Raw genomic sequence first — 25,740 nt, forward strand, 5'->3', positions numbered from 1 at the left:
ATGGAGCAATTTTTTGCTATTTTTACAAGGGAGGCTTTAGCTTTTCCTGTCACCATGGGGATGGGGAAGGTACTTTCTTATACTCATTAATGATGAGTAATTAATTAATTAAACATCAGCAATTGTGGAAAAAGTAACTTATTGCTGTTGCAGTCAAGCATTGTTTAGAAAGTTCTTTTTAAATGTCAGTCAGAAGATGCAGCTCTTTCCCTGTTCCTCTGCTGGAGGGTAGTTTGGATGCTTAATTGTCCCTAATGTCTGTGAACTGATGAGAAGCACCCTCCCACCCTCTGAAACTCTCCAAGGCCCTCACAGCAACTGACAGTGGTGGGCAGAGTTGGGTTCGGTGTTTTTAGTGCCCCACAGAGCATTAATTCAGAACTTAAAGCCATAATTCAATCGGGTAAGAATTAAAAGAGTTAATGAATGATTAAATGGGAGCAGAGGGAGCTGCAGGCCCCAGAGGCCTCTCTGAGCTGCTCTGACACTTCTCCCCTCTCAGCCCCCAGATTACCAGGCCAGCCCAGAGATATGAGGCCTTGAGGGGAGGCATGTCAGATGGGCAAAGATGCAGAAGAGGCTCTAATCCCTGATGTAATTGTCCAGCTTCTTTATTCCATGAGATGAAGGGGGAAAGAGCGAACAGGAAGGGACATGGCCTTAGCTAGGCTCTGGACAGGGGGTCGGGGCAGGAAGGAGGGGACCACACTTCCCTGATCAGAGTCACAGGGGTCCCAGGAAAAAGGGGTGTCCTGAGCACAGCGTAACGCTGCTCTTTCCCCAGATCCTGTCGTCCATCGAGCTGCTGCAGCACTCCCTGCCCAAGATCAACCGCAGCGCCTCGGAGCCGTCCCTGCACCGCGCGGCGCACAGCGAGGACATCAACGCGTGCACGCTGACCTCCACGCGGCTGCCCGTGTTCTGAGCTGCCCTGGGCGTGTCCGGGCTGCCCTGCCCCGCAGCAGCAGCAGAACGGAGCGGTGCCTCTGCTCCCGCCTCGCTGCCCGGCTCCTCCGGCAGGAGCCTCCGCGTCCTGCACAGCGCCTGCTGCGGACTCGCGCGGTTCTCAGCTGCAGGGACGCGGCTCCTCATTGCCTTTGCTACCACCTCTTGTTCTGGGAGAGGTAACAGACTACAAATCAAGAGATCTATTACTATTTTTTTAATAGATGCACTTGAGCCTTATTTTCCCCTTCCCAGAAGTGATGGCTGTTTCTTGGGCAGTGGTTCTGGCTGGGTTTGCTCTGTGCTCAGTGAGGTGGCTCTGTGGACAGGTGACGTTCTGGTGCTCTGACTGCCCCGTGCCAAGTGTCACCTCACCCCAGGGAGCTGTGCCTGGAGTGGGAAGAGGAAATGACTCTGGAAATCGGCTCCTGCCTAAGAGCTTCACCAAGCCAATGAAATAAGTTCAAATGCTAATTCAACACAAAATAGTTTTGCAATAGTTTTGCACATAGAAGAAAAACTCTTGCAAAAGGATGGAATCTGTTGTGAATTGTCCTGCTCAGAGAAGGAGGTGAGCCGGTCCTGCTTTGGTCACCTTGGGAAGCCTCCCAGCTGCCTTTGGTACTATGGACCTGTTTGTGCAGCCCAGGCAGGGTGAGTGAGGAATGCTGGGCTGGGGGCTGGAAGGGGCTGGGCATGTCCCACCTCCTGCAGAGGCTGCATCCCAGCGGAAGCTGTCGTCCAAGAGATGCACTAGCAAGAGGAAACTGAGCATATACAGTTTTTCTTGTTGATTTGGGTTTTAATTTTGTTTTTATTGCTCCTGAGAAAATGCATTTATTGTAAGCCAAGGTTCCTCTGATTATCTTATTTTAATAAAATAAATTAAATTTTAGGTTTAAGATTCATTGTCATCATTTTAATGTAGTCATCCACAGTTCAGAGTGGGACATCTGCATTTGGAAAACACAAGAAATGACATTCTGAATAATTTTTTAAAAGTAAGTGATAAATAATAGCAGTGCAAGTAAAAACACACTTGTTAAAACAATCTCTACATTTCCAGTCACAGGACAAGACAGCTTTTTGTACCGTAGTGATCTTTGAGCAGCAGCTGCTTTGGACGACCCCCTGATGTGCTCTCAGGCTCTTGCCCTGCACCACTTTGGCTCAATTTTCTCTTTTATTGAGAGGTTTTTATGTTGGCTGAACTCCATGGAGGACAGGAACAGGTGGGTGAATCTAAAAATGGGTGTTTTCAATGTAAAATGTGGTTATTAGGGCACGAATGGAGCCCACTTTGGGACTTTGCCTTTCTGTGGGTGCAAACAGGTTCTGGGGGGTCAGGGAGTGGGGAGCGGGGCTGGCAGTGCCCTCTGGCACCTCCACCCCAGAGCTGCTGGGCAGATCTGCTGCCTTGGCTGGGAACTGTGACTGTCCCCCTGTGCACCTCTCCCAGGAATGCCCAAACAGCCACTGCAGCCTCTCTGCAGCAGCAGAAACTCACAAAGCTCCTGTGCAGGGGAGGAGAGCCAGACACAGAAATCACCTCCAGTTTGTCCCCAGAACATTCTGTAACAGAACTTGAATCCCTGGGTGATAACTGAGAATTCATGTAAGCTTTGCTTCCTGAATGGTAAATTGAGTCTCCATACAGTTTTGCAAGGCTTTTAACAATATTACTGTTTTTTTTTTAGTGTACTCCTGACAGTATTTCTGGAGAAAAAAATTATGTGCAGGAGCAGATGGAAATGAGCTTCAGTGAGAGGATGAGGGCTGGGGAAGTACTCTAGGGTAGAAAGGGTGTTTGGGTGTCCTTAAACATTGATCTTGGTGTGTGACACCCCTCTTAGGGATAATTTACCTTCTGCTTTGTAATTACTGCTGACCAGTTGCACTGATTGGGCTTCAGACCTTCGCTAGGCCAATTTTACCAAGAAACTGGGAATTGATGTTACAGCCACTGCCAAGGCCAGTCCTGACTGCAGTGAACTAAGTATCACCTGTAGGGGGATAGTGAGGGGACAGTTTAATTTCCAGCTCAGAACAGAGGGCACAGCTGGCACAGGGAGGAGCCCCTGACCCAGAAGTGCCAACAGCACTGAAGGGACAAGCCAGGAGTCACTGCTTTGGTGGCAGCTGAAGATGTGGAACCCCAGATTAAGGCTGCTGCTGGTCCCTCCCAGCTGGGAGCAGACCCTGCTGTCACTGCCCCAGGGAGGGCCCTGTGTGCCCAGCTGGCACAGCCTCCTGCCCAGCTCCCTCTGAACACCTTCTCCTTCAGCATTTCCCACCCTTGCTGGAGGAAGCTGTGACCATCACTGGTCCACAGGTGGTGATTACAAACCTTACAAACCTTTCTGCTCTTGGCCTTCCTTTCTTACACAATTTTAAGTATTATTTTTATGCTTTTATATTGCTGTAGATAATAACCAAACCAGTTAACACACCTGCCTTCCATTGCAACCAAACTGTTCTAAAATAAACCCCACATCTCTATCTGTATTTACAAGCCCTGCTCAGTGTCTCACTCCACCCCCAAGTGATTTACAAGGACCTAAGTCAGTGGCAGCTCATGCTCAGCTGTGTCCATGCTGTTACTCAGCAGCCACTGCAGTGCACACTGAATTCTTGGTTTAAATTTCAAGTTAGAACAGTTGACTTGGCAAAATTAACTTCTGGTACCAGATTTCACAATCAAGCTGCCTTTGCCACACCAACAGAAATCCCGTTTTTAACAAAGGCAGAATTCAGTAACAATTCTGTTAACTCAGCAGAGATGTGCACAATCCCTCAGCCCTGGGCCTTGGGCAGTGCTGGGGAAAAGGGGAATGGAGGCACTGAGCTGCTGCAGAGCCACTCCTGGCTGTGGGGCAGGGCTGGCTGGGTTGGTGAGGACAGCTCCTCTCGTGCTGCAGCTCCCAAGCTCCAGTTGTGCCAGAGTTCAGGAATCAGTGCAGCTGCATTTGCCTCTCAGCAGGAGCCACTGGTGCCTCCCAGCACTGGGTTAGTGTGAAACAGGGCTGGGAACTCCCTGGCAGCACCTGAGAGCCAGGCCCTGCCCAGGGATTCCACCAAACTGCTCTGAACTCCAGGGTACTACTTGAGGTATAATGTACCAGCTCCTTTTTAAGGAGAAAACCCTACACTGACCATTATTCCCAGTGGGTTTTGTTGTTATACATTTAGCTGTTTTAGTGGAGGAAAAAACCCAAAAGCACCCAAACTCTAATTAGCAACAGTTTTTACCAGCTTAAGCTTTCACTGGACCTGTACTTACACTACCACTCAGCTCACAAGACAGCATGTTAGGCCAGAGAGGGAGAAAACCCTCCTGGGATTAAGGGATTTTTTTCCATGCAGCCAATTTTTTTTTTCTTTTAAATATATTTTAGTCTTTTTTTGTTGTTGCCATATAAAAACTATCTGTAAACTTTACCAGGACTGCACAAGTAACCACCAGGGCACGTTTTGTTCTACCTGTGCTGCAGAGAGTAAAAGCATGGCTGGCAAGCAGCTGCACTGCTGGGCTCAGAGGGGCTGTGTGTGCTCCCTGGCAGCAGTGGGATCCTCCTCAGCCCCAGAGAGGTGCATGAACAGCTCCCCCAGCTCCGTGACCTCGGCATCGGGTGTGCTCCTGCTCTCCCTGTCCTCGATGAAGTCCCACAGGCGCACGGAATTGAAGAACTGCAAGAGAGAAAAAGCTGCCTGAGCACCAGCAGCCAGCCCACGCTGGCCTGGGCAGGTGTCTCCTCCTTCAAACCAGTCTCAGAGCTGGGTTTGAGCTCAGGCTGACAGCCTGTCCCAGAACAGGCGCTGAGGGGACACAGCTGGGGCAGAGGAGAGAAACTGTGAGTACTGTGGGTGAAAGCTTTAAGGGCAGAATTCCTCTGAGGAAAGGTTTGGACTGGTGAAAAAAAACCCAAGCAATGCTATTTTGTAGTTCAACGAGAGGTGCCTTCCACCTCCAAGAACAAACCTTTGCCAAGGGAACAGTGAGAGGGCTTTTCTCCCTTGTCCTGCATGGCAGGAAGCATCCCCAGCAGGGAGGGCTGGGGACAGCAGGGCTCCCTTACCCGCACTGTGCCCTCGGAGCTGAGCTGCTTCCGGGGCTTCTCAGGCTCTGCTCGGGTCCCGTCGGGATAGGCGTGCAGGTACAGACACTTCCCTCCGAAGGGACACGTTCCCTTGCCTTGCTCAAAGTACTTGCAGGGCTTTTTCCTGAGTTCATTGCAAGAGAGAGGGTTATTGCCTTCAGCTGCAAGGGAAGGAGGTGCACTTCAGTCCCCACAGCCTCAGTGATGCCCTGGTAACACAGCCAGAGCTTTGGCCTCCCATTCCTCAGCTGAGAGCAGTGAAACTCTTCCATTTTCCTTCCCCATTTGCTCTCCTCAGTCACCAACAACCTTGCAGGCAATTATGGCTGAGAGAGGGAGGCTGAATGTGTGAGCTACAATTACACAGCCACAGAGTGAAGCACAGGTGTGAGCAGAGATGAGCAGCTCTCTGCAGAGTGGTCAGTAATTACAGTAAACTGAAAAATAAAGGCTCAGCAATTGCCCGAGTCTTAGAGCAGCTAAAGAATAACATGAGGAGTGTGGGTGGCTGCTGAACTTACCCCACTCCCTGCTTAAATGCTTCAATCAGCTCATTCTTCTTCTCCTGCTCTTCCACCCAGTACACGCTGGGGATGACAAACTCGGAGATCACCCGGCACTCGGGGCAGGACCTGGAGGAACAAGACAAAGCAGAGATGCTCTGGTACCTCCCCAGACTGAAACCCTCCACAGAGCTGGCACAGGATCCTCCTGAGAGAAAGGGCATCTCTGGCACCTCAGGCAGCACACACCTCCTCCCACGTTAGCACAGCACTTTGCTGGGAGTTCCAGCTGGAATTACCCTCCGGGCACCCAGGGCTTTGTTTGTTTCTGGACTTGAGCAAAAGCAGCAGGGACTTCCTCAGTGTGCAGAAACAAACTGTGTTCTGGGAGTGCAGCAGGAAGCCAAAACCACAAATTAAGATGTCACAGCCTTTTGAAATGCAAAGAGCTGAGGGTCACTTCAGTGAAATTTGGAGTGAAAAGTTGTGCAGAAAAGTCTATTTTGGTAGAGGACTGAAAATATTTCCCACCTTTTCTTCAGCATGTTTGTAACTTGAGATGCTTCAAGAAGGAAGCTTCCCTAATTGGATGTTTTAAATTCTCTCCGAGGGAGAACATGTTTGGAACACATTTTTTGTAGAGCTAGAAGATAAAGGCATTTACTGAGACAGATAAAAGTGTGCTAAGTGAGACATTTACCTGGACCAAGCTGTAATTTAGGGGAAAATCCTATAATTAAGCACATACATAGGAAAAAATGGGAGTTCTTACTGAAGTCCCTCACTGAAGTGGGCACTGTAGTGATAACAGCTGCTCCATCAGCTCGTGCCACAGGTAGATGGTTATTCTAAAGATTCTGTGTCTGCTGCTCAGCACGGGGGACACCAGGACAGTGCCACATGAGAGCATTCCAATCTCAGTTCTGAGCCCAGGAAATGAGGTATTTCACAAGGGGCAGAGTTTTTCCAGGTCCCAGCTGTTCCAGAGTTCGCTCTGCCCACTGAACACACCATCAGAGAGGGCTGAGCTGCCACTGGCCAAAGCTCCCCCACAGGGCTGTGGAATGAAGGGAACTGCCCCAAAGGATACCCAGTGCACCCTGATGCTATGCAGGCAGCTCTCAGCCCAGCCCTGGGCCGGGCAGCACCTGGAGCAGGCTCTGCTGAGCTGCAGCTCCAGCCTCCCCTGGAGCAGGTGCAGCCCCCCAGGCTGTGGCAGGTGCCAGAACTCACTTGATGATGGGGTTCTCAAACTGCTTGGCACATCTCCACTGGCGGATGCAGGACAGGCAGTACGTGTGGGTGCAGTTGGACAGGATCCCAAACCTCCTCTCTGAGGCCGAGGGCTTCTCATACACCACCTCCATGCAGATGCTGCACACCTTGTCCTGGCTGGCCTGGATGGCAAAGGCCCTCTCCATGTCGTGCTCGAACGTTGCCATGCACATCTGTCAGGGGAGAGCCACTGTGAGTGCCTGCCTGTCACACCAAATTCCCTCTGGAAAGGATCTACTGCAGGGAAAACATGGAACACTCACTGGGGGCATCATTCCTACCTGTCACTGTCAGGGTTTAATTTAAACAACATTAAATTCAATCATGCATTTCAGCCTTCAGTGTTCTCCCACCTGTCAGAAATAAAGATGCCAGGGTGCTTCATTCACCCCTTTCTGCATCTCTGTCAGGCAACAGGTACTGAATTATCTGATGCTTCAAACATCCCCAAAAAACATCTCACTAAATAGGTGCCACACTCAAGGTGTTCCTCTGAGTACAATTAAGGCCACACTTGTACACCAGATGTTAATTTTTCCCCAGTTAAGGAATTACTCTCTTATTTCAAGCTTTCCCACAGCAGTGACAATCCACAGCCCATTCCCTCAGCACTGCAGGGCAAGCTGGTGCCTCAGAGACCTCCCAAAGAGATTCTCCTGGGAGAAGGCTGCACGAGGATGGAATGGCAAAACCCCCGAGGTGCTGCCTGCAGCATCGCTGCCCATTCAGCTCCAGAGGCTTCAGCTGACCACTCCTAGCACATTCTCCAGAGCAGCAGTACAACAGCAGCTCCATCTTCAGAGCAGCCAGCCCCAACCCTGCCCTGAGCAGAGCAGCCCCCCCAGCTCCCCCTTTACCATCTCGTGGGCCTTCCTCTGCTCCTGGTCGAAGGGGTGCAGCACCTGGAGGCCGCAGATCTCGCAGAGCTCCCCGTGCAGGTAGAGGCAGCGCTCCCCGAAGTGGCAGGCGCCGGCGGCGGCGTAGGGACACAGCTGCTCCGCGGCGCCGGGGCAGCCGCCGGGCCCCGGCTCCTGCAGCCCGCTGCAGATGGCCTCCAGGTAGGAGTGGGGCTTGTCCTCCTGGCTGTCCCCGGGGCTGCTGCAGCACAGCCCGGCCCCGGGGCCGCCGGGCCGCTGAGCGTCCTCGCTGGGGCCGCACAGGTCTGCGGGGACAGCAGGGAGCACTCACAGCCCTGCGGGCACTGCGCCGGGCACCGCTCAGCCCCGCACCGGCACTGCTGGCTGCCCTGGGGCCATCCCTGATCCCCTGCTCAGGAGTCACAGGGATTCCCCCAGGCTGCCTGGTGTTTATTCAGCTCTGCTCTGGTCACTGACTGGCTGAAAAACCACAGAACCACTACAGCTGGACGATCAGCAGGTCTGACCCATCGCCCTTTGTCACCCAGCCCAGAGCCCCGAGTGCCACACCAGCTGTCCCTCGGACACCTCCAGGGCTGAGGAATCCCTCCCAGTGCCTGCCCATTCTCTCCATGCAAAGCACCCCCACCCCGATGCCCAGCCCCAGTCTCCCAGGCCGTGCTGCTGCTGACTGGGAGCAGAGCCTGACACTGCCCCGCTCATCCTCCTGTCAGGGCGCACAAAGCACTCCCAGCCCGGGGAGCAGGACGGAGGCAGGCACTGCCCGGAGCACCGAAAAGGATGGGCGGGCGGTGCCTGCAGGAAGGAGGCTCCGGCAGGAGCCCAGGCCGACCTTGAAATCCCGATAACCGCAGGAGACACCACCCCCTCCCCGCGGCCCCGAGCCCAGCAGCCTCCCACTCACTTCTGTCCCGCAGCACCAGCGTCCTCTTCTCCCTCCTGCTGCGCGGGGCGCCGGGGCCGGGCTCGGGGGGCGCCCGGGGGCTGCCCGGGGCCGCGGAGGGCGGCGGGGCCGCGGCTCCGCCCGCCGGAGGGAGCCTCACGTGGTCATACCTGCGGCACGGAAACGGCATCACGGCCCGCACCCGGACACCCAACCCACAGCTGCCCTGGGGGAAGGATCCCAACAGCCGGGAAACCGGGGAGAGACCCTGGGGGAGCCGGGGACACACCCCAGGGAAACCGGGGACACAGCACAGCAGCAGAGCAGGAGCAGCCCGGGGAGTGAAGGGGCTGCTCCAGGGCCGTACCCAAATGCTACAGTATTTTCAGGGGAACAGAAATATTCCCCATCTGTGCGTGGGCCCGGACACGTGCCCCAGTGCCCAAACTGCAGCCAGGAAAGCACACGCAGCCTGCAGCCAGCCCGGAGGAGCTCAGCCCAGCCCGGAGCAGCAGATGGAATCAGTGATGCCCAGAGCCTGACCCTGGTGTGGCACAGGGACTAGGCAAGGCAGGGAGCTCCCAGGGGAGCTGCGGGCTCCTCAGGCAGCAGGGAATTCCCCAGGAAGCAATCCATGCCCGGTACTCCTCAGAGCATTCCCCTGGCAGTTTTAACCTCACACTCAGGGAGAGCTGTGGGACTGCTCAGCCCTCCCACCCAGCCAGGGGAACACGAGGAGGGCACTTTGCTCCCAGGCAGAGCTAAAGTTCCAAAACTGCACTGGAAGGGCAGGAGGGAGCTGCACCAGGAGCTCCCATCCTCTCCAGCAGCACCGGCAGCTCTGACTGCAACAACGGGGTGGAAAACACACCTGAGACCCAAAGCTCCATTTCTACAGAGCAAAGCAATCCCTAAAACTGAGCCAGAGCAGAGCTCTACCACTGGAGGACAAAGCTGCTTTATGCTCTGGCAAAACTGACATTTAATAAATTCTTCCCCTGCCCCGGTGCTCCTTGCTGGCCCTGGGGGAGGCTGCCAGGCCAGGAGCTGCCGGGGGCTTACCTGCAGCGGGAGCCGTAGGCACACTGCCCCTTCTGGTAGTACTTGCAGATGGTGGAGGATTTGCTGGTGGCCAGGTCATGGGAGAAGAGGCACTTGCTGCCCTCCCGGCACACGCCCTGCAAGAAGTACCTGCGGAGAGACGCGCTCAGGGCGGGCGCTGCCGCGGGAGCACCGCCTTTGTGTGTTTGTGTGTGTGTTTGTGGGGCAGCACCGCGGCTGGCAAAGCCCCTCCAGCCCAGCCCGGCCCCGCGGCTCCGGGCCGTGCCCCGCCTGCCCCGGGCAGAGCGCTCCGCGCTCTCCCCCAGCCATGGGGGCTGCCCGCGGCCCCTCCGCTACCCGAGCGCCCTCCCCCGGGCAGAACCCCCGAGAGCCGCTCCGCGCTGGCCCCGCCGCTCCCGGGCAGCGCCGGGACAGGGGGCTCGGGGCACCCACGGGCCCCGGCTCGGCCCACACGGCCTGCGGGGCCGGGAGCGGGGCCGGGAGCGGGACCGGGCGGCTCCAAGGGCCCGGGGCGGGGTCTGGGGGCTGTGAGGGCTCCGGCCCGGGCCGAGTGTGGGGGGCGGGAGAGCGGAACGAGGCGCGGGGCAGGGCCCGAGGCGGTGCCGGCGGGGTGCCCGAGGGCCGTGCGGGCTCTGAGGGCTCTGGGGCTCTGCAGGCCGTGCGGGCTCTGACGGCAGGGAGGGCTTAGAGGGCCGTGCCGTCTCTGAGGGCTCCGAGGGCCGTGCGGGCTCAGCGGGCCCTGATGGCTCTGAGGGCCCTGCGGGCTCAGGGGCAGTGAGGGCAGTGGGGGCCGTGAGGGCTCTGAGGGCTCAGGAGCGGTGAGGGCAGTGGGGGCAGTGTGGGCTCTGAGGGCTCAGGAGCGGTGAGGGCAGTGTGGGCTCTGAGGGCTCAGGAGCGGTGAGGGCAGTGAGGGCTCTGAGGGCTCAGGAGCGGTGGGAGCAGTGAGGGCTCTGAGGGCAGTGAGGGCTCTGAGGGCTCTGAGGGCAGTGTGGGCTCTGAGGGCTCTGGGCCGTGCGGCCGCGGCTCGCGCTCACCTGCACGTCACCTGCTTCGTGCTCATCGTGCGCCGCACTGCCGGGCCCGCCCGGCCCCGCGCGCCGCGCGCTGAGGTTCCGCGGCGCGGGGGGGCGTGGCCGCGGCCCCTCCCCTCCCCGCGGCCGCGTTTCCGGCCGGACGGCGTTCGCCGGCGCGCCGGGCCATGGCGCTGCTGCGCGTGCGCCACTGCCGCGCGCTGCTGTACTGCCGGCGCGCGCCGCCGCGCTGCCCCGCGTGCGGCGGGGACCTGCGCGCCGCCGGGCTGGCCGCTGCGCCTGTCCGCCTGCGCTGCCCCTTCCGGCACGGCCACGGGCAGCCCCGCGCCTTCCTCATTAGGCCCAGCCGCGGCAACTTCCTGCAGTAACCGCCAGGGGGCGCTGCGGGGCGGGGCGGGACCGGGAACGGGAACTGGAATAGGAATGGGGATGGGGACGGGAACGGGAATGGGGCGGGCACTGAGAGGGAAATGGAGAATGGGAGGGGAACGGGGAGGGAAAGGGGAGGGGAATGGGAAGGGAAATGGAGAATGGGAGGTGAAAGGGGAGGAGAATGGGGAATGGGAGGGAAAAGGGATGGGAAAAGGGCGGGCATTGAGAGGGAATGGGGAGGAAAAAGGGCAGGGGCAGGGAAGGGAAGGGCTGGGAGCGGAGGGCAGAGCGCCCGGGCAGGAAGGCGGGCGGGCGGCCGCCCTCCGCAGCCCCTGCTCCTCTCGCAGCGACTACCGCGGGCACTGCGACCTGCACGTGGGCATCACCAACTCCCAGGGTGAGCAGCGCCCGCCCCTGCCCTGCCCTGCCCTGCCTCTTCCCTCCCCTGCTCTGCCCCTCCCCTGCCCTGCCCTGCCCCGCCCCTCCCCTGCCCCTGCCCCTGCCCCTGCCCCTGCCCTGCCCCTCCCCTCCCCTGCCCTGCCCTGCCCCTCCCCTGCCCCTCCCCTCCCCTGCCCTGCCCTGCCCCTCCCCTGCCCTGCCCTGCCCCGCCCCTCCCCTGCCCCTGCCCCTGCCCCTCCCCTCCCCTCCCCTGCCCCTGCCCTGCCCCTCCCCTGCCCTGCCCTGCCCCTCCCCTGCCCTGCCCTGCCCCTGCCCTGCCCTGCCCCAGCCCTTGCCCTGCCCTGCCCCTCCCCTGCCCTGCCCTGCCCCTGCCCTGCCCTGCCCTGCCCTGCCCTGCCCCAGCCCTTGCCCTGCCCTGCCCCTCCCCTGCCCTGCCCCAGCCCTTGCCCTGCCCTGCCCCTCCCCTGCCCTGCCCCTCCCCTGCCCTGCCCCTCCCCTGCCCTTGCCCTGCCCCAGCCCCTCCCCTGCCCTGCCCCTCCCCTAACCTGCCCCTCCCCTGCCCTTGCCCTGCCCCAGCCCCTCCCCTGCCCTTCCCCTGTCCCTGCCCTGCCTCTGCCCCTCCCCTGCCCCAGCCCCTCCCCTGCCCCTGCCCCTCCCCTCCCCTCCCCTGCCCTGCCCTGCCCCAGCCCCTCCCCTGCCCCAGCCCCTCCCCTGCCCCAGCCCCTCCCCTGCCCTGCCCCATCCCCTGCCAGCCCTGCTGCCCGGCAGTCCCAGCTCGGAATGCCGCGGGGTGCCTGAGCTCACCTTGCGGCACAGCCCAGAGCAAACTCATTCCCTGAATGGATTAAACAGGCACTGACAAGACGTGCCTTCCAGCCCTGGAACAAAAGGCTAGGCTTGCTTTTAAGGAATTACAGTTTCACTGAGTTTAACAGCATTTTTGCTAATTCTAAAAACACCCCTAATTAGAAAACATCTTTAAAAGGCACATTAGAAATCCTATTGGGTTCTACCCAGTGTAGGTCGCCCTGCAAAGCATCATTCCAGATGTATATTTCATACAAAGGCAGTCTCCTTTGGGGGTCAGAAATGAAGCCTGATTGTCCTTCAGTTGCTGTGATTATTAAAAGAGCCAGACCTTTTTCCAAACTGTGCTGTGAAATGAGAGCAGGACTTTGCTGGAAGGCAGGAAAAGCCCAGAAGGGCTCAGTGCGTGCTGCCCATGGCTGTGCTTGCAGGGCTGGTGTACAACTATGACCAGGAGGGCGTGCACAGGGCTGCCAGCGGCTGGGAGCAGTGCATCAGCATCCCCCTGGTGCAGCCAGACATGTGGGAGCTCCTGCAGCACTGGGACAGCCTCCTGGAGGAATTCTCCTTGGAAGAGGCCTGGCTCCCTCACAGGTGTGTGAGTAACAGCTGGGGTGTGTTTGGGATGAGGTTTGGGCTCAGAGCCTGGTGTGCTTCAGGACATTCCTGGCAGCCAACCTGGCCTGCCTGGATTGAGTGTTCTGAATTTTATAAAACTCAGCTGCTGGAACATAAAAACTCTAAAGCAAGAGGTGACTTCAGGGAATTCTGTGTGAAAGACCCAGTTCAATGAATGCATGCTGCAACCTGCATGCTGCTGAGCACAAAGTCCAGGCAGAATTCCATAATTATTTTTCTAGGTTTTAGCAGGTTTAGGTGTATTTGTATTTAAAGGCTAAGCACAGTGATGGGATTCTTGCCCCGTTGTTGTTTTCGATGTAAGTGGTGAGAAATGGAAAGCAGGCTGATTTCCAGCTCTTGTGACAGAGCAGCTCTCCAGGAAAGCTCCACTCCTGGGATTGTCCCTCAGTGAGAGAGCTGTAACACACAGCCTGCCTGGGTGCCACTGAGTGAATGCAACCCTAAAAGAAAATAAAAATCAAAGCAAAATAATTTTTTAGCGATTCTCTATGTGTTAACAAAAAATTTCAGGGATCAAGTATTACCCCCTAAAGGACATAGAAAAATTAATTTAGAATAGAAATTTTAGATGTTTTCAGAGCTGGTAAAACCAACAGAACCTGTGTCACTTTTACAGTTCACAGTAATATTAAAGCTGCCTTGACATCAAATCACTGGCAGAAGTTCAGAGATGTGTGCATCCCTTCTCCTGGCTTTTCCCTGATTTCCACCTCCTGACACAGTGACATTTTTTCACAGCCACGCCAGTGACCACTGAACTGAAAACAACTCTTTTAATTAAATCCTCTGCTTATTTTCTCAGTGGACAGGAACTGCACTAAACTAATCCTGTAACTCCTTTGGGTTCAGGCCAAGCCTCATCTGGTTTTCCTGATAGCTTTTCATTTACTGAATAGTAAATCACTGATAGAAGGATTTGAAATGAGCTCCCACTCACCCATGGGGGCACACAGTTAACTCTGGGGCTGCAGGAAAGAGCGGCTAACAATAGCTGGAAGAGCAAAGGTTAACAAGGTAAAAGCCAAAGAAGTATGAAAAACAAGAACTCCTTTTTGTCAGGTCTTGTAGCCCTCTCATTTTTACACTCAGAGTTCAGGCTGGGAAGTACCCCTTGTGAGGAGTGAATTGAACCACTGGGAGGGAGGGGGAGTAACTGGAGAGCATTCCTGGAGTAACCACTCCTCAGGGGTGGTGGTGGGTGACGTGCCCTGCTCAGGGGTGTTTGTTTGGTGAGCAGCAGTGCCCTGCCCAGGGGTGTTTGTTGGGTCAGTGGCAGTGCCCTGCTCAGGGGTGTTTGTTGGGTGAGCAGCAGTGCCCTGCTCAGGGGTGTTTGTTGGGTGAGTAGCAGTGCCCTGCTCAGGGGTGTTTGTTTGGTGAGCAGCAGTGCCCTGCTCAGGGGTGTTTGTTTGGTGAGCAGCAGTGCCCTGCTCAGGGGTGTTTGTTGGGTGAGCAGCAGTGCCCTGCTCAGGGGTGTTTGGTGATTGGCAGTGCCCTGCTCAGGGGTGTTTGGTGAGCAGCAGTGCCCTGCTCAGGGGTGTCTCCCCAGGTACGAGGAGCAGCAGCACAACTGCTACACCTTTGCCCTGGCCTTCGTGAACCGCGTGCGGCAGGCCCGGGGCCGCGCGGCGCTGAGCAAGGGCGAGTTCACCCAGCGCTTCCTGCTGCCCCACACCTCCGAGGCCTCGCGCTACCTGGCCCTGCAGCAGCAGCTGCAGCACAGCGACGTCTACGTCGTGCCCCTGGCTGAGCAGCAGCACCACAGCGGGGCTGGGAACCACAGCCTGCTGGAGTAGCCATGGGCAAGGGAGGGTTGGGGCTCCAGCTCAGGGTTCAGGGTTTAATGTGGTTAAAAACACCATTCACTTCGCCCTGTACCTCAGGGAGGAGCAGGGTACTGAGCTTGTGCGTTTCAATGTACACACTACAGAGAATTTCCATGGGAACTATTCCTGTGGAAAAATGTTTTCTGATTTAACATTCACTGTGTGCTCTGTTCTGCAAAGACACGTCACAGCAGAAATCAGAACTGCTGTGGAATTCAGGGCTTTAGAAATGAACTTCAGCTGTAGCAAACCAAAATAGCCTTTTCCTGTCACATTTGTTTACTGATGGGTGAAAAAAAGGGAACACGTGTTTGTGTGCTGCTAAATCCCATCCCTATCTGACTGTTAATTTCCTTTCCTTTAATTACTAATAAATATACCAACAAATAAATCCAGCCTCTTTGCTGTCAGATTTCTTTTTCCACTCTGAACTGCAGGGTAAAGGAAAGAAGCCAAGGTGGAATCCAGATACCTGAATATAAAGCTGCAAATCCCAAGGGAAGAAACACCTCTCATTCAGATGGGGATAGGTGCCCAGGCCCCAGAATAAATTTAAATTCTGGGAAGAGTTCCTCAATTCTGAGCTGAGATTGTAAAAATAAGTTCCAGAGTCCCAGCTGCAACAGCCAAACCTCTCTCCAAATGCAAATCTGAAATCACCACGACTGTGAAGTCAGGTTTGTGCTGCCATAATATCAGAAATAATGTTCCTAATGACAGCAGTGTAGCCACCACTCAAATATGCACTTTTTTATCTTTTATATTTTGAGTTGGGACACAGCTTTTCATCTGTTCACTTACATTCTTCAGTAAAACATCTTCTCCTGTAAACATGATACATCTCATTTTAAACAGCATTTATACACACCAAGTGAGTATGTTGGTAGAAAATGTTCTGGGCCAACAGTTCATCACGAGATCAGGTAAAAAACAACAAAAAGTAGTTTTTAAAATTGAGGTTTTCTTGTGCAGTCAGTTAAAATTCATCCTGCTCACTGCGCTCACGGGAGGAAACCCAACGAGACACAATCAGCTCCTGAAATAAAACCCAGCAATTATTAAGGAAAAAAAACCCAAAAGCTACAGAAAATCAGTGAGGGATGGGGACTAGGTCTGTAAAACTGATGTGTATTATGTGGCCACTGAGATATTTTAGTAGATGACTCTGCTCCTGAAGAGAGCTGAACTCACAAACTTTTCCCCTTTTATTTCTAACCTTACCTTAGCTGCCATCTCCACAGGTTTTTCAGGAATCCCTAAATGCTTACATGCACGGTGTCAGCAACACTCCCATTCAGACAGGAGATGTTAAGTTTATAGAGATCCTGCACTGCACTTTGTATGACTTGGGGCATGAAGGAATTTAATTTTAATGCAGCCACATGTGCAAAACCCAAACCAAGCTGAAGAAGGTGGCACAGTTCCCCCAAGGAGCTGTAAAAAAGCAGGAACCACTCACCTGAACCTTGATTCTCTTCATGCACTCTGGGGTTGACATCTCCTCTGCAGTCATGTCAGAAGGTCTGATCAAGTAGCACAGCATGAGCTCCTGTGGGCAGCCAGGAAACACAGGAATTTCAGTGCATTATGGAAGCACTGTGAAGCTCACACAGAAAATCTCAGGGAAATTTCAGTCTCACTGCTCAAAACAAAATCCTGGGAAATGGAAAGAGCTTTAAAAACAAAAGTGGCTATCAGGAAACAAAGGTCCCTTGGGTCTTGCTGTTTCTCACACAACTTCAACATTCCTACAAGTGGCAGAACTTCCACAATTATTATTTAACAATAATTCTTCCAGGATTGACCTGGATATTGACAAAAGAAACTTCTCTCTTCCCAGTCTCACTCCAAGTCCCTGCCCTTTGGAGTCAGACTTTATCATCCCAAAGCTGGTTTTACCCCAGAACTTCTACCTTAGAAGCATTTGCAGTTGTTCTGTTCAGCCCAGACAGGGACATCCAGCTGAGGGGTCTGCGAAGGGAACCTTCAAAATTATCATCCACCAACTCAGCAATGACAGAGTAACTGGAAAACACAGCAGGCAGGACAAGTCACAGAAAGGAAACTGGCATTTTCTGAAGATAGCTCAAGAACTAAGGGCTAAAAACTGGCATTAAAAATCTGCCAGCTTGCAGGTTGCAAGCTGTGAGACTGAGTCTTTTTCTTTAAGGAAAAGAGGAGAAATACTGAAGTTGTGGATGTGCCCAATGGTGCCTTCCCTCCCCACCCTTCTGATGTTTGTAGTATGATGTTTGTTAATGCCAAGCTGACATTTATAAGCAATTTATCATCTAGGAGTTCAACCTGACTAGCCAACAAATGAAGACAATTATCATCCCTTAAGAGTTCTTCCAAATTACATAAATAATGCAGAACACATTGTTTTTTAAGTCAGTAATAAAAAATCCAATTATTTTACAGAGTCCATCATCATATGTGTGCTAAATCTAGTGCAGCTTGTGATTTTTAATGCCTGTTATTTATATACAAAGAAATGGCGTCATGTAGCTTCTCTGCTAAAAGGATTTTGACATTCTTGGTGTGAACACAATGTATTTTGAGTGATGAATACGTGCTGAACCAGTGAAGATGCTAAATCGGTGTGAGTGAAATTTAACTTAAAGAAATGAGCCAGAAACAGGAGTGTCAAACCTGGCATGGTAGAACGGGGGCCCTTTTCGATACAGCACTGAAATGAAAGAGAAACACCTCAGTCAGGTCAGAGTTTCAATGGGTTTAATACCAAAGCCCATCAACATTGGCAAATGTTCTGTAAATTTTAATTACATGAGACAAAACTTCAACTCTTCTCAATTCTGCTCAGAATTAGGTTGTCCCAGCAAGTGGAGAGAGGGAAGAGCAGCAGAGTGACTCAGGGCAGGGCAGTGGCAAGTCAAAGGTAAGGCAGAGGAACCAGAGGAATTAGCAATTGTTGTAGGAACGAGTTGAGGATGGAATTTTTTGGCAGGGATGATGAATTCAGCCAGAGCTACACACTGACCCAAAGGACTTGCTCAACACATCCCCAAACCGTGTCACCAACCACTTCAGCAGCATTAAAACACCTGCTGGGTTGCACACATCCAAAACACCTGACTTTAATGCATGGTCTCCTGTAATAACAGGCATTACTGCACTGCTCATGTTGAAACAAGCTAAATGGACTTCTGGATTTCTTTAGCAAGGACACCACTAATTACTTCCATAATATTAAAACCCCAACCAATAATACAAAGGCCAAATCCATTCTCTAGCTCCCCCAAAAAGCCCACACAAAGAAACAATCCTAGCAGTGGGTTCAGCAGATGTCTGGCTTTTCTTAAATGGGATGAATGAGGTGCATGAACTTTAATGTGGATTGGGATCTGGATTCAAACCCATTAATTTGGAGGTGTGTTTAGTAGAGGACAGAGAAAGCTGGGAAGGGAATTTCAGTGGAATCCTGTAGGAATTATGAACCTCATGAAGCAAACCAGACCTTCCGAGCTGTCTCTTCACCTCCTGGCTATGGGATGTTCCTTTCCACTCACATCCCAACTTCTCTGCTAACCCCAAATGTCCTGTGCCAACTGAAAGCAGCAAAGGCTGCTCCAGTCCTGCAGCTCCTCACTGAATTCCTATCTGCAGTTCTGCCTTGCCTGGAGGAGGGGTGAGCAGGAAATTATCCCATTTTTGGGCAGGTACTCACAGAGATCCGTGCCATACTTCAGCCCCACCTTGGGCACCCAGCCCTTGCCCCTGAAGTAGTGGTAGGCCATGTAGGTGGTTTTGAAATCAGGCTTCACCTCACTGAACACTTCCCACAGCTTCACGATGCTCAGGGGCTCCTGCAAACCCCACAGCAAGGTCACTGCACTGAGATAAACCAGCCATCCTCTGCTGCACAGCACCACAAATACCAAATAAACACCATAGGCTGCTGCACAGAGCAGGATGTGCAGACAGTAAAATCCCTGAATTCACAGCAGGAACCTGCTGCTCCACTTAGTGGGTCTTTTAGGCAGTTCCTGTAACACCCCTGTTAAAGGAAAGGCTGATTTATCTTCAGCTAAAAGCACAGGTTTGAAAAATTATGACATAACATCAATAATAGCTTGGTAGAATTAATGTTTAAAACTCCAAGGAAGTTTGCCATCTCAGGTGTGATTACTTACCATATTATTTCTTATATTATTTACCATATTATTGCTCCTATACTTCCTGCCTAAGTTACAACAAAAATCCTTTCTCTGCAGACAGACAATGCTTAATTGTATCTGTCTTGGTAAACCTAAAGCTTTCAGACCTGTACTTCCTAAACAGAAATACCATTGCTTGTAAGAAAATCTTCCCAATTCCTGTGTTTGGTATTTCCTTCTCCAGAATTAACAGCACAAATCACTGCCATACAGGTCAAGATTCAGACCAAACCATATCCAGAGAAAAAGCATCTCCAGTAATCCAAAATTAATCCAGTCTCTTACCTCTCCATAATAAATACTTAAACATCCCAGAGCATACACCAAGAAAAAAGCCTGAAAAAACAAACAGAGTCAGTTTAACTGATAGCTGCATTCCTCCTGTAGTTTATATGTAAAGCCTTGCAAGAACAAAGGCTTCATTACTTAATTTTCTACATCATCCCTGCTGAAGGCATGGTGCTAAAACTGACACACAAATATAATTAGAAGCAGCAGAATTGAGAGAGGATTCATAGAAATATTGTATTCCTGGTATTTCTATATTTAAGTCCTGTCACTGGTCTTTGTGTCAGAATTGGACCCTATTTTTTAACCATCTTGTGTAATTGTCACAGCATATTAAAGCTAAGTTTAATGACTAAGACAGTCCAGGTACTTAGGAGACACAGGACCCTGTATTTTAGAAACATATTTTAAATGACAGTGTATCATAGATCAAGGTTTACTTTTCCAGATTAAAAGCAAACTAACTTGCACTGTGCTTGACACATACCTCTTCCAAGCTGAGTTGTAAGTACTCAAAAATCCTAAATGGGTTTTTTCTGCATACTAATACTTCCTTCTTCACAAGCTACAAGAAAAAAATACTATTATTAAAATGTTGAACTAGAAAAAATACTGATTTCTGAAAGTAGCTTTTTCTAAAATATTAGATTTTTTTTTCTTACGTTCTCTTGTGCATGAGTGGAGCCATCTTCAGGACAGGAGCTGCCTTCTTCCTCCTCTTCCACCAGCACATATTCTGGAGCACATTCCCTGGAGTCCATCCCCTCCCAAGCCCTCTGCTCAGGGCTCTGCTTCCCCTCGCAGCCACAGAGCACAGGAGGGTCCCTGTGGCAGGACCCTTCAGCCATTTCCCTGGAATCCCCCTGTTCCTGGTCCCTGGAGCCACTCCCAGGATCCAGGGCTGCATCTCCTCCCTCCTCGGGGTGCTGGCTGTGCCCCTCAGGACTTTGGGCTCCCTCCCTGCCAGCAGATCTTCTGCACAGTTCTGCATTTCCCGGGCCTGGGCCCCCTCTGCTGCAGCTGTGTTCAGCCCCAGCCCCTCTGCAGAAGGGCAGCCCCAGGGGTTTGGTGTAACTCTCCAGGATTTTGGTGACAGAGCAGCTGTCGAGGCCCTGCTCCTGCAGGACACTTTGGGCCCACTGCACACGGCGCTGGTACCTGGGGAACACAAGAAATGAGGAACTCCAGGGTCTACATCCTTTAATTAACACTTTAAACCCCAGAAGGTTCAGCACAAACACCCCCAGCAGCTGCTAGCACTCGTGATTGATTCAGTGGGGCTCCAGTGTTTTAGGGAGCTTCAGGAATATCAGGATTCTGCTGCTTCCTGTGCCTTGTTTGGCCTTTTCAATTTCCCTGGCAGCAAACAGCATTGCTGAGCCCTGCCAAGCTGCTGGGCAGGCTCAAGGAGCAGCAGCTTCACCAGGCAGAAAGTTCCTTCTCCCATGAAAGCCTTAAGCCTGAATTCCTCCCAGATTTGGAATTGGAACTGCAGGATTAAAACATGCAACAAGAGCCCTCCCACCTCAGCTTTTACACAGCCAAGGACTGAGAGCAGGACCTGCAAAACTCTGCTTTAACTGCCTTAGAAACAGCAATGGCACAGCAGAAACTCCAGTGGAAAATTCTGCAGAAACCACCTTTTTGAACCAAACCCCTCAGTTACGTTCCTGAGGAATGACAATAATCCCATCACTGAGACATTTACAACTTTCAGCTTCTATTTCTAATATTTTTCAATCATGACAGAGATTTAGTGCCTTTTCAGTTCCTTGTCTTGAAAAAGAACATTAATTAATTATTAAAAATATTAATAACATTTAATGTTATTAAAATAACATTAAGTCAGTTGCAACATGACTCTTCATTCTGTGAAGGTGAAAATCTTGTACAGCATTTTTTATTTCCCTGAACAAAATCCTCAGGCAGCAATTTCAGCCCAGGTAACAAAGACATTAAATGCAAATTCCATGTGTCAACACAAATACAAGTCCCCCTGCAGGCTCCTGATAAAGCTGGATGATTCAGGGCTGTGCTCTTTGTTATATAAAAGATATTCCTCTCTGTCCTATTATTTAATTACCATTCAATTTGCACTTGCAGGTCTCTACTGAGGCAAAGCATTTTGTGCACCAATAAAATCACACTTTTATTGATGCTCAGCATCTGCAAGCAGCAGTAACTGGAGTAGCATTAGTAATATTATGGCTACTGTTTTTCTTACCTAAAACTGAGAGCTGCATATTGCAATTGAGAGCATAATTTTCAAATTTAAGTGAATTTTTTTTTTAGTTATCATAAGATTAAAACCAACTGAGTAACTCACCTACACACACTTAATAGTTTATACACTATTTAAGCAGAAAAAAAAAATGTGGTCCAACACTGTTTTGCTAAGTATACAAACTACCAATGTTAACTGACTTAAAAATGGTAAAATATCAAAGTATTGTAAAATTTCAAAAGCTGCTTCAGCTATACTATAAAATCCCAATATGGAAATGGAAGAGATATTTTAAATAGCCTGCCCCAGAAACTTCTTTTCCTGCTCCTCACCTGAAGAATGCTTATTATGCCTATAATTGTTACTAATTAATTACCCATTCTATGCATGCATTCAGCCTTGGCTTCTATTCAGCAATCAACACCTACAAGCTTATATGAAAAACCACCCCGAGTATCCCCCCCTACTCTATTTCTACTTCTAAAGTGATTTATAAATGAAATAATGAGAAAATAAACAGAAGCAAGTCACTGTGTCAATTCATACAGCCAGCAACCTGAAACCCAGTATGAGAAATATAAACCAGAACAATCCGTTTCCTAAAAACACCAAGAAAAAAGCAGATTCACTTACTTTTGAAATGTAATTATGGGCATGTTTGTGTTAACACCTGTGTAAAGAAAAATCATACATTGTTTCATCAATAGAAAGATGGTTTTGAGTGATTTTGGTCACTGGGGTGATCTGCAGCCTAGGAATTGTCCCCATTTTCAGTCCTCAAAGCCATTTTGGTCCCACTTTTCAAGCAAGGACACAGAAGAACCAGGAAAGGTACAAATGTAACCACCTGCACAGAAAAGAAGTAAATACACTTTTTCTCTCCAGACAATTATGGAGGGACAGGATAATATCCCATGATGGCCACTGGGACTTCACTGTCATGGGAGAGGTGAGTAAAAAATGAGTTTTTACATAAACAGCCAAGAGCAGACTGGGTGTGACTGGCTCCAAGCAGACTGAAAACTTCACCAATCCTTCCCTCATCATTTCGGGGACACCAAAATCTGCAGATTAAACCCAAGGAAAAGAAGGAGGAAAAAATCCCCAGGGTGATCCCTTTGCTTCAGTCTTCCCAAGCAACAACTTAGTGAAGGTTTGGGAAATTATTGACATGGATTTCAACTCTTGGATTTTTCCTAGGCACGAGAGATGGGGAGAGACAGATATCCTTCACCCGATCCAATCCAGCAGATTATTCTTCTGCATGTAATTTATAAAAATATGCCTTCAGTGGGTGAGGAAAGGTGACAGGAGCTACCAGAGCAGTGCTGAGGTGAAACAGCCCCCATTTACCTCTCCACTTGGCCGCCAGCAGAGGGTCTGAAATGCTGAACACTGGCCGGCTCCTGGAAAGGATCCCTTTTCCAAAATAGCCCTGCAAAGGACAGCAAAAGCCCCAAATTATCTCATGGTACAAAAATTAACTTCTTTCCCACTAATAAAATGTGGAATGGTGAGACCAGCTGGAACAAACAGCTGAACTCCTGCAGCATTTCAGTCCTGCCTAAAGCTTGTTTAGCTGCTGGTTCAGTATTAAGCATCTGATTTAACCAAGTGTTTAAATCCCATTTATCTTGGAGAGTGTTGGGTCTTCTCCCTGAATTCTAAATATTTGTCAGGCAAAACCTCCCAGCAAATGTTTGAAAACAACACCTGAAACCAAAGAGATACCACTGCTATACAATGCTGCGGAAATGGTACTCAGACACAAAAAACTGAACACAGCTTTTTTACACAGGAATAAAGCACTCTGAAGTTAAAATAATTATTATATAAACACTTATAAAACATTAATATTTCAACCCTCTGAGCTCTAAACATAAGAAAATGCTTTGAAAAGCTGCAAAACATATTGAAAGGAGACATAAACATGAAGGCTTTGCAGCTGTTTCTCAGCTCACAATGTCACTTCATTCCAAAATTTATTTGCTTGGATGAGAAAGACTTTTCACGCTTGATACAGAATATTTTTTTGTACTGATTTCAGGAGAGAAGGGGAATATGGAGAATCACAGGAGTCTGAAGGGGCAGGAAATAAAAAGGCAGCAGATTTGAACCAGTATTGTTTTACCTGCATTTAAAACACTACAAATATTGTGCAAACAGGATGCAGCACCTTGTTGTAGAGCTGTTCAATATCCTCAGGGTTCCTGACAATCACATTGTTGTTAATGATCTCAGCTTGGCAGAGTCTGAAATCCTTTCCCCCTACATCAACAGGAAAAGGAGCCTCGTAGGACTCAAAAACTCTTCTTTTCCTTCTTGGGGGGTGAAAAACTGCTTCTGCCATGTCTTACTTTGTCCTCCTAAAAAGTGGAAAGAAAAGATTTAACATTCAGAAATGAAGGTTCAATCATTTTTTTTGTATTTCAGCAAGACCCCTCCTACAGCAGCAAATTCTCCGTGGATGCTTCAGGGTAACACAGGTTTAATTCTGCAGCTCTTACACTAAATAAACACGGGCAGGGATGTGCTGCAGATCTCAGATCTGCCTCTGGGGCATCCCCTGCACAGCAGACAGGAATGCCCCTCAGCCCAGAGCTTGTGCAGGAAACTCCAGCAATAAAGGAGTAAAATGCATTCAGGAATAAAGGAACGAGCACAAAAGCAGAAACCGTACAAATGCCTAAATATGAACCGTTCCGAGGAGCTGGGCTGCGGCGGGCCCCGGGTCAGCCTGCAGGAGCCTAAACCCGATCCGCCGTGCCGAGGGACGGCGGGCAGCGACCCCTTCAGGGATCCCCTCACGGCTGCCCCGGGCCCTGCTGCAAGACCTGCACCCGGCCCCGGGGTGTCCCGGTGGGTTCGGGCAGGCCGAGCCGAGCCGAGCCGGGCCGGGCCGAGCCGAGCCGAGCCGAGCCGAGCCGAGCCGAGCCGAGCCGGGCCGAGCCGAGCCGAGCCGAGCCGAGCCGAGCCGAGCCGAGCCGGGCCGAGCCGAGCCGAGCCGAGCCGAGCCGAGCCGAGCCGAGCCGAGCCGTTCCCGCCGCCCGCACGCGCCACGCACCGTCAGCCCCACAGTCACTGTCCCCGTCACCGCCGCCGCGCCTGCGCACTGACCCACGGGAACGGCCCCGCCCCGCCCCGCCCCCGGTCCCGTTCCAGCCCCGTTCCTGGCCCCGCCCCTCTCCCGGCCCTGCCCCCGGCCCCAGCCCTTCTCCGTTCCCGGTCCTGCTCCATGTCTGGTCCCGCCCCGCTCCATCCCCGGCCCCGCTCCACTCTCGGCTCCGCTCCGTCCCCGGTCCCGCTCCATCCCCATTCCCGGTCTAACCCCCTTCCCGCTCCATCACCGGTCCCACTCCATTCTCGCCTGGGGGTGCGGTCCCGCCTCGTCCTAGCCCAGAGGGGGACCCGGTCTCTTCGGGGGGTTCTGGTCCTGCTTCACCCCGGTCCCGCGCCGTCCCTGCTCCAGGGGAGGTTTCGGTCCCGCTCCATCCCGTCCTGCGGGCCCGGTCTCGCTCGGGTGTCCCGGCCTGGCAGAGGTGGGCGGGTGTCCCGGCTGCCGGTCTCGAGCGAGGGATGCTCCCGGCAGGGAGGGACAGGGAGGGATGCTCCGGCAGGGAGGGACAGGGAGGGATGCTCCCGGCAGGGAGGGACAGGGAGGGATGCTCCGGCAGGGAGGGACAGGGAGGGATGCTCCGGCAGGGAGGGACAGGGGAGGGTTCTCCCGGCAGGGAGGGACAGGGAGGGTGCTCCCGGCAGGGAGGGACAGGGGAGGGTTCTCCCGGCAGGGAGGGACAGGGAGGGATGCTCCCGGCAGGGAGGGACAGGGAGGGTTCTCCCGGCAGGGAGGGACAGGGAGGGATGCTCCCGGCAGGGAGGGACAGGGAGGGATGCTCCCGGCAGGGAGGGACAGGGAGGGATGCTCCGGCAGGGAGGGACAGGGAGGGTTCTCCCGGCAGGGAGGGACAGGGAGGGATGCTCCGGCAGGGAGGGACAGGGAGGGTTCTCCCGGCAGGGAGGGACAGGGAGGGTGCTCCGGCCCCGCCGCGGCACCGGCGGCGTTAGCGTGACCAAGCTTTTGGAGCGAGCGATGGAGCAGGGGCAGGAGGAACACGGGAGATGATTTATTGGCGGTGTGAGGCCGCAGGGACAATGTTCGGACATTTGGCTTCAGAACGAACCCCGTGGCTCGGTGGCCACCCGGGACAAGGCACCGCTGTCCCGCCGGGTGAGGCTGATCCCGCAGCTCAGAGCCAGCTCGGCAGGACGGGCTTGTGCAACTATAAAATAAATGCACCTGTATAAAAATACAAAGCATTTCCACTACTTGGGC

At 52.5% G+C, this 25,740-nt stretch overlaps 4 protein-coding genes across 11 annotated transcripts in view; 2 read left to right on the forward strand and 2 right to left on the reverse strand.

Annotated features, from left to right (window-relative positions):
• RAF1 (Raf-1 proto-oncogene, serine/threonine kinase) overlaps window positions 1-1,840 on the forward strand; it is a 63,939-nt gene extending 62,099 nt beyond the window's left edge. For all 6 annotated transcript variants that reach the window (XM_077786047.1, XM_021530451.3, XM_021530450.3 and 3 more), the window contains one exon: window positions 785-1,840. In XM_077786047.1, the coding sequence (XP_077642173.1) occupies window positions 785-925 (141 nt within the window). In that variant the 3' untranslated portion in view covers window positions 926-1,840. The remainder of the gene's footprint in view (window positions 1-784) is intronic.
• MKRN2 (makorin ring finger protein 2) lies at window positions 1,799-10,760 on the reverse strand. The gene is made up of 8 exons (XM_021530454.2): window positions 10,678-10,760; window positions 9,644-9,772; window positions 8,603-8,751; window positions 7,678-7,982; window positions 6,779-6,993; window positions 5,564-5,674; window positions 5,022-5,166; window positions 1,799-4,632 (listed from the first exon to the last, which is right to left on the reverse strand). The coding sequence occupies exons 1-8, from the start codon at window positions 10,701-10,703 to the stop codon at window positions 4,477-4,479; spliced, it is 1,236 nt and encodes a 411-aa protein (XP_021386129.2). The 5' UTR covers window positions 10,704-10,760; the 3' UTR covers window positions 1,799-4,476.
• An 81-nt stretch (window positions 10,761-10,841) lies between these two features.
• Window positions 10,842-15,112, forward strand: MKRN2OS (MKRN2 opposite strand). Its single transcript, XM_077786049.1, has 4 exons — window positions 10,842-11,038; window positions 11,394-11,443; window positions 12,684-12,846; window positions 14,441-15,112. The coding sequence occupies exons 1-4, from the start codon at window positions 10,842-10,844 to the stop codon at window positions 14,685-14,687; spliced, it is 657 nt and encodes a 218-aa protein (XP_077642175.1). The 3' UTR covers window positions 14,688-15,112.
• Window positions 15,113-15,459: 347 nt separating this feature from the next.
• Window positions 15,460-24,551, reverse strand: TSEN2 (tRNA splicing endonuclease subunit 2). Of its 3 annotated transcripts, none has more exons than XM_021530455.3 (12): window positions 24,472-24,551; window positions 23,584-23,773; window positions 22,761-22,842; window positions 22,041-22,077; window positions 19,846-20,341; window positions 19,671-19,748; window positions 19,181-19,231; window positions 18,406-18,544; window positions 17,370-17,406; window positions 16,631-16,742; window positions 16,177-16,266; window positions 15,460-15,753 (listed from the first exon to the last, which is right to left on the reverse strand). In XM_021530455.3, exons 2-12 carry the CDS (start codon window positions 23,755-23,757, stop codon window positions 15,694-15,696), a joined length of 1,356 nt encoding a protein of 451 aa, XP_021386130.2. In that variant the 5' UTR covers window positions 23,758-23,773; window positions 24,472-24,551; the 3' UTR covers window positions 15,460-15,693. The 3 variants fall into 3 exon arrangements, with proteins under 3 accessions (XP_021386130.2, XP_021386131.2, XP_021386133.2); XM_021530456.3 differs by lacking the exon at window positions 24,472-24,551 and adding an exon at window positions 24,088-24,269; XM_021530458.3 differs by lacking the exon at window positions 24,472-24,551 and having other exon boundaries at window positions 23,539-23,648.
• Window positions 24,552-25,740: the final 1,189 nt, after the last annotated feature.

The sequence above is a fragment of the Lonchura striata genome, chromosome 12 (genome assembly GCF_046129695.1).
Source record: "Lonchura striata isolate bLonStr1 chromosome 12, bLonStr1.mat, whole genome shotgun sequence".
NCBI classification, from domain to species: Eukaryota; Metazoa; Chordata; class Aves; order Passeriformes; family Estrildidae; genus Lonchura; species Lonchura striata.